At 40.4% G+C, this 9,961-nt stretch overlaps 1 protein-coding gene across 3 annotated transcripts in view; it reads right to left on the bottom strand.

Annotated features, from left to right (window-relative positions):
- Nucleotides 1-4,858: 4,858 nt before the first annotated feature.
- LOC121735277 (protein split ends) overlaps nucleotides 4,859-9,961 on the bottom strand; it is a 118,912-nt gene continuing 113,809 nt past the window's right edge. The window contains exons 12-20 of one of the 3 annotated variants that reach the window (XM_042126049.1): nucleotides 9,756-9,940; nucleotides 9,273-9,331; nucleotides 9,077-9,148; nucleotides 8,894-9,000; nucleotides 8,608-8,726; nucleotides 8,049-8,191; nucleotides 6,840-7,043; nucleotides 6,069-6,230; nucleotides 4,859-5,071 (exon numbers count right to left, since the gene is read on the bottom strand). In XM_042126049.1, the coding sequence (XP_041981983.1) occupies nucleotides 4,937-5,071; nucleotides 6,069-6,230; nucleotides 6,840-7,043; nucleotides 8,049-8,191; nucleotides 8,608-8,726; nucleotides 8,894-9,000; nucleotides 9,077-9,148; nucleotides 9,273-9,331; nucleotides 9,756-9,940 (1,186 nt within the window). In that variant the 3' untranslated portion in view covers nucleotides 4,859-4,936. The remainder of the gene's footprint in view (nucleotides 5,072-6,068; nucleotides 6,231-6,839; nucleotides 7,044-8,048; nucleotides 8,192-8,607; nucleotides 8,727-8,893; nucleotides 9,001-9,076; nucleotides 9,149-9,272; nucleotides 9,332-9,755; nucleotides 9,941-9,961) is intronic. The other 2 variants (XM_042126050.1, XM_042126051.1) reach the window with 2 other exon arrangements.

Genomic DNA, 9,961 nt, shown 5'->3' on the forward strand with positions numbered 1-9,961 from the left:
TGATAAGTCGTCATCAGTCTGCCTATGAGTCAAATTCTCTGGTAGTACATTGTTACGCGTTCCATTTGAAGTTAAAAACGATCAAACCGCTTAAAATGCCTTCTATTTTGAGCGTTTTGATCGTTTTTAACATCAAATGGAACGTGGGGCGTGAAGGTTAAAAAATATTGGACCGCGAGTGTCCTAGACAAAATTAAAAAATTGATAACAATATGAGAGTAGGATGTGTGTAGCAATAATCGCATTGACGTCTTTCCATTAAAATGGACTTCCATTTTTGTTAAGTAGGTACATTTTGATGTTCAATAATCTATTTAATTAACTCGCTTAGGAATAATATGAAGTTACCTGATGTTTGCAAAGACTTCTACTTTAAATAGAATTCTTTGGATGTTTGTAGGATCATAATACTTAATTATAATATTACGCATAACTTATATAATGATTATTATCGAAGATATAATATAATAGTCAAGATTTGCCGACCGACATAAAAGCCATGAGAGTTGGGACAGTATTCCTATTACTAAAGAGTAACTTACAGTGCCGTAAATAGGGCGGTGCCACCGGTGCCCAGGCACAGGGCGTAGACTCTGGGGGGCGCAAGAATGGCCAGACCAGGCAGACTCTTCTTTCGAATTGCTCCCGATAAGTACTTCCCGCTGCGTCCCAAAGATGTTTTCCAATATAGAAAAAAATATCCACAACCGAACATATAACTTTCTCCTTTTTGGAAGTCAGTTAAAAAACAAGGGTGCAGTTATATAAGCTCGCACAGGGCGCAAAAAAGGCTATTTACGGCACTGGTAACTTATATGTATATAGTAGGTACCTATTACTCCTGTCCCCCTACTAAAATTAATATTTACACAGTGAATAACTAGTTAGTTGTACATGGTCTGCTTGGTTTTGTCTGGCACATTGGATTAGTTTGGGATTAGTCACATGACAGGAGAAAGACGGCCAACCTTGAATAGTTGTACGCTGCGTAAATAAAATATATTACATAGTAAGTTGGGTATGCGTATGCCGTATGAGTTAAATCCATTGAACTATGTGATAGGTTGGCATTTCTTTCTAGTTTCAATTTATTCGAACAATTATAGGAGGTAATCGAAAACAATAAGTAAACGTTACTAATTATGCATTTATAAGTACATAATAATTTACTGTAAACTATGTTGGAGTATTGAGAAGGGTGTTAAACCAATATGCCATGTTGCCTTATTTACACCGCCAAATGCATGAAATAAAATTATTACGAGAGAAATACACCTTGAAAAATGCATATCAGAGAAAATATAAAAAGTTTTATTGTATCCTTTATCCATATCTTGTATTGAAATTGTTGCTAGAGTTATTATTTAAAATAGAATATTATATTATTGTTGTAAAAATAATTAAGTTTATTCAAACTTATTTTACAATTATTAAATTGTGTTTGTTAAATTCCATTTTGGTTTTAATTTACCTACGACTTTACTTTTACTTCACCTTTATCGAAAAATATATCTATATCAGAAGGTATTTATAATGAAACGCATTTTACATGTATTATTTTTTAATAGTATTGGTAGGAGGTACATAACACGCAGGGTTTTCAGTTTGGGATAAGGGAAGTAAAGATACAATACTATTTTCAATATGTACAAAATATACAATTATCTAAATCCTAGCACTTTAAACTTAGTACTTACTAGTAGAAATATGATCACAATATTCTTTTAATATTCTTACGACTAAGTTTAATTAAACAAAAGAGCGGGCGCGCCGCTGAGGAATCGTCCGGCGCGGCGCACGCACGTACGCACGCACGCACGCCGTGCGCCGCGCCGTCCGATCGCCTGTCGCCGCGATCACATTTGCTGCACACTTGAGATCAAATGTTAATTTTACATTATATTTAAACTCTATCCACTCACACTGCCGTCCCGAACACCATAACGGAGGAGCGTCTCGTAGGTAACCGTTTCCAAAAGTGATGACCGATACAGATATTAACGGAACAGGATATTTTTGAAGCAATCGAATTTATTAAACTGTAATATTATGTAGTGTTATTACAAAATATTTGCAACGTGTCGTGACAACGTTGATGAGAGTATTACGACGTTATCGGGTGTACAGTACCTAGGGGACGGTCCGCCGTGCGGTGTGGGGGTCGACGGGCATCGGCGGCCGCGCGCCCGCGACGCCGCAACCATATTATACTTCTCACCGCTCACGTCACGATCGGCGTACGATTCGTAAACGAAAACTGTCGGACGACTACTCGCTCCGGGAACTAAACGTATAGTTATGCATTAGTAATTGACATTTTGCTGGCGTCGGAGAGTGCGCGCCCGCCGCGACGCTTGGCGAGCGGGCGCACGCGCTGCGATCGCGTCCGAATTTCACCATAATAAATATTTTTATAATTCTCACGTCAACTATATCGTTAATTTATATTACATCAAATCTAAATATTGTATCGCTATGTTTAATGATGATATATTTACATTGATTTCCTTTTCAAGGAATTTTAAAATTATAAGTGTACATATGGGTATATCTGTTCAATAATAAAAATATGTTTTAAAATTAATGGACGAAGTGACAGTTCGTTAGTATTCCTCTTAGCTAAGTCGAGAATCGTTTGCGACGGAAACGTGACAAAACATATATCTTTTATGCATCTATAAATACAATAAATCTTAAAAAGAATATACACGTCATCTGTGCCGTTACTACTATATCGTACATATAAAATTACCATACATAAAATATTTTGTACTTTGTTACGACGAGAAGTCGCATATTCATCTAACTATACAATGCGAAACATCGTTGGATCGTCGGAGAAGTATCGAAACATAAGTGCACACTCACTCGGATAGAACAGATTCGATGCAGACAATGAACACTATGAGAAGTACAATATAAGTTAGTTCGTGCAACTACGGCCGGCGACCCGATCGTTGAGTGGCTACTACGGAACATTTTAAAGCAAAGTAAAAAAAACTCGCTCCGCGAATGTCTTCCGGGGTTTAGGGCTGTCATCTATTTACAATATTTAAAAAAATTTTATAAAAACATAACAAAACAAATTATATTTCTCAAAAAAAAAAGACAATTTTCTATAATAAAAAAATACAATAAATGAGCATTCAGTATTGTTAAAGCTAAATTACTGATATAATAGAAGAAGTCAGTCATAGATGACAGGCCTAGGACGAATGGCGCGAAGATGAGACGGGGTCGCGCAGTCGCGCCTCCGTCTGAGCTTTGGACCAGAGAGCCGTGTGTCAGTTTTTGTCACTTCTCACTGTCTGTCATCTGTAGGGAATTGAAACAGCGCCTTTAGTAGCAAACTGGTGCAACTAATTCCACGCCATACTCGATATCGTGCTAATGGTGAGAAGTGTCAAAATGTGACAGGAGGCGCTCGGAGCGCGAGCGGGTAGAAGCACGTACTGTGTAGCACGAGGCGGCACGTGGAATGAGACATTAACCATAGACACATTATGTTATGCGCAACGGCGATTGTCGCGTCGCTTACATTTAACGTTATCGTACATTTAAATCGGAAGTAAACTATTAAAACTAAAACTAAACTCTAGTAATTTGGAAATTCTCGAAAAGAAGTATTAAATAGCATGCGTCGTGCGGTTGCCCGGATGCTGATCCGCGCGGGATGAGCATTCGAGCGAGGCACGGAGCATCGTATGGTTGGCCGGTAGTGACGAGCAAAAAACTAAAACGACAATGAAAAATTAGTAAACTACGAAATAATTTAATCATCGAAAGATTCGCGTGTATGTCGTAAAGATTGCGATCAGACGCTATATAGTACGTACCGGCACTGTTCGGGTGAATACAGAGGCGTATCTCGCGCCGGAGGCGACGCCGCACGCGCCGTTGTTCATACATACATTGCTCAGTATACTTCATACAGCCTACCTATAGCCTACGTTTAAAAGTCAGAATCACAGTTTTTTAACGTGTTTTTTCCTTTCTGTATACTCCTCGTCTCCACCTTAATTTATACAAAAGAAAACGATTATCATTCGACCCAGTTACGATTTTCCATTACCTACCATAACGACCTAAGCGGATTGACCGTAGTTTAGAACGGATAGACTGTATTTACAATTTCTTTTAAATTACTTTAGACGCTAGGCTTAAAACAAAATAACAATTTACACTAACAATATAAAATGCTCGATAGATCGTCGCCTTCTACTCGGATCCCAAATTAAATATACTCTATCGACTGACCGCTATCATATTCTTACAAATGTTAAACTCCGAACGAGTCGATCCCAGTCGACCGTAACAAAAAGGCTTAACCTATCTAAGTGCCTACTCGAGTGGCCGCGGCCCGAGTCCGCCGCGCCATAACAATAAATTACGGCTACCCTAACGTTACCGATTAGTGATTACACTTACAGTACACTACTGCGCACTTAGCACTACATTCAGTATCGTAGAGGTAATCCGACACAATTCCGAAACGTCTATCTCTAGTGTCTCGCCCGGGGGCCGGCGGCTTCACCAGGTCGATCGATAACTATATTAATAATAATAACTTCACAACCTGGACATATTTACAATTTTTAAAACAAAGTTAAAGTTTAGTGGTCCATGTAGGAGATGTTCGTGTGTCGAGTCCGGTGAGTGTCGCGGTACCCTTGTGGGACGCGCGGTATAGTCCGGGAGCGCGGCATAGTCCAGGAGCGCGGTATAGTCTAGGAGCCCAGTATAGACCGGGGGCGTGCGGTGCGGACTGGGACGCGCGGTGCAATCCAGAACGCGCAGTGCAATCCAGAACGCGCAGTGCGGTCTGGGATGCGTGGTGCGATCCAGAAGACGCGGTGCGATCCAGAACGCGCGGTGCGGTCCGGGACGCGCGGTGCGGTCCGAGACGCGCGGTTCAATGAGACGTAGTCTGCGTCGCTCACGCGATGGCTGTGGCGATAACGATGAGGAGGTGCGCGATGTTGGCGACGCGGTGCATGAGGTCGGGCGCGATGCGCGTCAGGTTCTCGTTGGCGAAGTCGCACGACGGGAATATGTGCACCGTATACATTGACTGAAAACACAATAAATTATCCTTTTAACATTCATATTACAGTTTCATTGTTCTGCATTTATTTTAACCACTTTGCAGTCGTAAGCTTAATTTTGTATTTAAAAATAATAATATTATTTATTAAAAATAAATAATTTCAACCTCAATAAATATAATATTAAACTTAAAAGATAATGACATAGACTAGACTTTCTGTTAAATTTTATTTAAAAATCCGACATATTGCACACGTCATCACTCCATATTATAAAACAAAGTCGCTTTTTTTTCCCTCATGTCCCTTTGTTCCCTTTAATCTTTAAAACTACGCAAGTTTTCTTTAATAGATAGAGAGATTCAAGAGAAAGGTTTATTATATAGAAAGGTTTAAGTATAATAACATTCATTAAATAGTGGAGAAATATTGTTATTGTTGGGGTTTCTAATGTGATGTCGTAAATAATTTAAAAAAAAAACGCTTACATTGCAAACGCAGGCTGAACCCTACGAGATTTATCAAAATAATGTACTAAGTATTGTACACTATGAAAAGGTCTACAGATAACTCCGCGTTGGTATATATGTCTATCTCTTATGGATATCCCACAATAACATTTTTTTGTCATGGCTAATTTTCGAAGCAATTTTAATAAATACGACATTGATTTAATGTAGATCTATATGGCCCTTTACAGCATATGATTTAAATGAATATTTTCGAAGATATTACAGATTAAAAAATTGTGGGACGTAGCTTTTGCGGCGGTACCGGCCATTAATGCGGGCCACGAGTAGTAATGAATATAAATCAAAAAACTACTAAATCGATTTTAAATTTTTATCATTTTTTCAGTGAGTGACATAGGCTAAGTATATATTTTATACCCGAGCGAAGCCTGGATGGGTCGCTAGTATTAGAACATAACAAAACTTTTTGTCTACTGTCTATTTAGCGAAACATTGCAGTAATATAATATCCAATAATTGAAAAAACCAAATAAAATGAAGTGATAGTAACCTGTTGATGTCCGGGTGTGGGCGCGACGTTGACGATGCCGGCGGCCATCTTGCGCTGGAGGTATGTGATGAAGCCGGCCGACAGGTTGGTGCTCTGCTGCAGCACGTCCATGTGGTCGCGGCCGCACGGCAGCGCCAGCAGGATGCAGTGCTCCAGTTCCAGCTAAGTGGACAATATATTATTATAATAAACAATATACAATAACACGTAAAGGGTGAGGGAGTTGGTAGAAGATTTATTCAATCATTATCGAATAGTAATTAGTAGATGACGCCCGCAACTCCATTGCGCCAAAATTCGTTTATCGCGCGGGAACCATACATTTTTCCGGGATAAAAGATAAAAAGTATCCTATGTCCTTTCCCGGGACTCTAAGTATTTCCATACCACAAATCGGTTCAGCGGTTTGGGCATGAAGAGGTAACAGACAGACAGACAAACAGACGGACAGACAGGTATGGAGATATCAGAGAGAGTCCCGGGAAAGGACATAGGATGCTTTTTATCTCGGAAATTATACGGTTCCCGCGCGATAAACGAGTTTTGGCGCAACAGAGTTGCGGGCGTCATCTATGTACTATCTATCAGAGAAGTTGATTCCTATGCAAATCGGGGACCTAAGTAGTTTGGTTGCGTTACGTCAAACCCAGCTGACAGATCACAATTAACATTGAATTGACTTATTCGACCAAATAACGTTGGTCTGCCAATTGCATAGGAATCAACTTCCTCGATGGTACATACAAATAAATAACAAAAGGTTCGGCTCACCTTCATCTTCCTGTGCACCTGATCGAGCTGGGCGGGTTCGAGGCGCATCCGCTGGGCGATACGCAGCAGCGAGGCGGGCGAGCCGTCCGAGTTGCGGCTGAGCGCGTCCGCCGCGACGCCGGGGTTGCCGCCCACGAAGTGCATCTGCACCGCCGCCGAGTCGTTCTTCAGCGCCAGCAGTCCCTGCCACATCACCGGGTAGCGCTGCGAGGGGGGGGGGGGGGGGGGGGTTTAAACACTACTATAAAACGACTAGTAATATTAACTATATTTAAAACTACTATAAAACGACTAGTAATATTAACTATATTAAACGGCTTTCCGTTTAAAAAACGTCACTGTATAAAAAGTAAGTTTAGGGGGGAAGAGATATTTAGTATTTTTTTAATAAGTACTTATTAAAAAAACTGTGTTTCGGTCTACTATTTCTAAAATAATAGCGAATTCCCAAATACAAAATCATGAGCCAATTATATTTTTTGCGCCATCTCTAAAAGTGAGTATCAGACAACATCTAGCTACTCATTTTTTCAAATCTTTCCTTCGTTGTCACGTTGCAAATTTACGTTTTATAGTTTGCATAATATTAACATTAATTAGTTTTAAGACTTTCAAGTGAAGATATTTTCCTTTTCAAAAATTGTAAATCACTAGTGAAGACTTGTAATTGGCTCTAATCTACCTTGTATTCTACTTTAAATGAGCTGTAAGTGTTCCTTACAAAAATAAATGAAGAAACAACATGTATATGTCGCAGCCAACTGATTTAAATAGCCGTTCAATCAAACAGCTAGCCCTTTGACTGAACAACGCCATCCAATCGCACGTCTAGCTTTTTAATTGAATATTTAAGTCGCTCAAAACCTTAAACACTACAGCTGATTCAAAAGTCGCCGTTTGATTGAATTATTTCAGCGCTCACCACCGCGGCGTTAGGTGCGTTTTGTTTACAATAATAATGGCGTCAACTAACCGGTGTTTTGTGGTTGTATTATGATATCTTATGTAAATATACGTTAAAAATATTATTAAAGAGACTAAAATTATGGGGGCACATACGAGTGGCTTTTTAAACCAGTCGACCGCGACATATATAAAGTGAAAACTTTTATTTGGTTACTTAATTATATTGTATTCCGTTTTATAATGTCATTGTATCAGTAGCTGTAAGTATTGCATGTATTTTAAAAATAAAAATAAAGTATTTACCCGTAGCAGCATCTGCAGCGAGTCGGCTTCGCGTGGCACTTGCGACGCGTGCGGCGGGCCGGGCGCGGCGGGCGGCAGCGCGGCGGGCGGCCGTGACGTACCGTGCGCCGGCGGCGGCGAGCGCCCGCATCGCACTCCGTACACTACACATACAATATTATTGTGTGTAATACTTTATAGTATTCTTACACCATTCGCGTCCAAAACTTTCTATTGCACGTCATGACGTGCAACAGAAAGTTTTGGGCGTGCGTGGGGCATTGGGCATTTGACATGTCAAGACGTCAAAGCAGTCAAGTTTTTAACAATGTGTTAGTTACCGTTGCCACGATACTTCTCTTTAATCTTTGAACCCCTTACTAATAAAATTATTTGAACAACAGTTACAATATACCTATAATGTTTTGTTCTCGTCATTGGGATAGTTGTTGCACAAGAAGGATTGCATTTTCTGTTAAACTTTTGATAAAATTAAAGCTTAATAATCATTAAATACCGCTGAATGCGACAATACGAGTTTAATTAGCAGTGAGATAAAATATCGAAGTTTAATACTAACTGATGTTGTGTCTGTCTGCGGGGGCGGGCGAGTGGGCGGGGCGGGGGACGCGCGCGGACGGCGGCCGCCGTAGCTCCAGCGGCGACGTCGGCGCCTCCGAACCCTCCGCCTCCAATGTCCTGCAAAAATATACATGTTTGAATAGTCTTCAATCCATCAATGCCCAAGCGGCAGCCGCCGCATAACAATTGAAAATCTATTGTGTCTGCGATTAAATATATTTAACTATTTTGCGACTACAGTGTTAAGAGAAGCGCTTGTCGTTGAAAAAACTGTAATATCATACCTTGTAAAGTGCGTTGGAGTTGCCCGATTTTCGTGCTGCGTAGCACGAAAGTGTTGCTGGTACATTTGGTAATGTTGGTGTGAAAAATGAGCATACATCCCGTCGCCCTAAAACATAAAATATCATTTAGCTATAAAGTTTCAACAAAGCGTACACACGAGCGCTATTGAAATGTAATATTACATTGTGGTATACCGAAGATATGGGAGACGTTTGTTGATGTGCGGGCGGGGGACTCCTGACTAGGTCCGTAGACTGTTCCGTGCAGCATGAACAAATTCAATTGATATACTATATCGTACATTTTATATTAAAGTAAACACCACTTTATAAATTTTACAATTGATAACACTTTATTGTAAATGAGATGTTTACTAACCATAGGCATTTGTCCTTGTGGGCTGATAGCCGGTACGCTTGTGAGAGTGACCCTCGAAGCTGCAACAGATTAAATTTTGTATTTTTAAGTTTATTTTCGTATAATTCGAACACGTAGAAGTTCGACCATTGACCTCTCGTTACCTATTTAGCTATTGCTATTTCCTTATCACAGGCATACGCGATAGCGGTATTTTCGCGAAAGGAATACAAATAGGACAACAGTCAGAATAGAAAATCAGTAAAAAGATCAGTGGCCATATTACAATGAACTGGGGAGAAAATTTAATGCAAACAAAGTAGGTTTTTATGAAAATGCTGAAAACGCTACAATAAAAGGTAAAAAGGGGGTAAATTTTTTTCTGTATAATCTGTTGTTTTTTTTTCTACTAAGTTGTAATTTTATGTTGCTGAATGTGGTTGTGTAATGTTTTTAAAATAAGAATTAAGTTTTATTTATGTCATTTATAATTAAGTGGAGTACCTGGCGGGAGGTTCGCACCAATGGGCGGGATCTGTTTCGGCGGGGCGTGGGCGGGGTGGTGAGCGCCGCGCGGCAGGGACGCGGGCCCGGGATACGCGCCGCGGAACCCGCGCGACGCCCCCACGCCTGCGCCCGCAGCACCCGCCGCGCCCAGCCCCGTCGAGCCCGCATCGCCGTCTCCGCCCCTAAAAGTACACACAACATTT

The sequence above is a fragment of the Aricia agestis genome, chromosome 17, assembly GCF_905147365.1.
Source record: "Aricia agestis chromosome 17, ilAriAges1.1, whole genome shotgun sequence".
Lineage (NCBI taxonomy): Eukaryota > Metazoa > Arthropoda > Insecta > Lepidoptera > Lycaenidae > Aricia > Aricia agestis.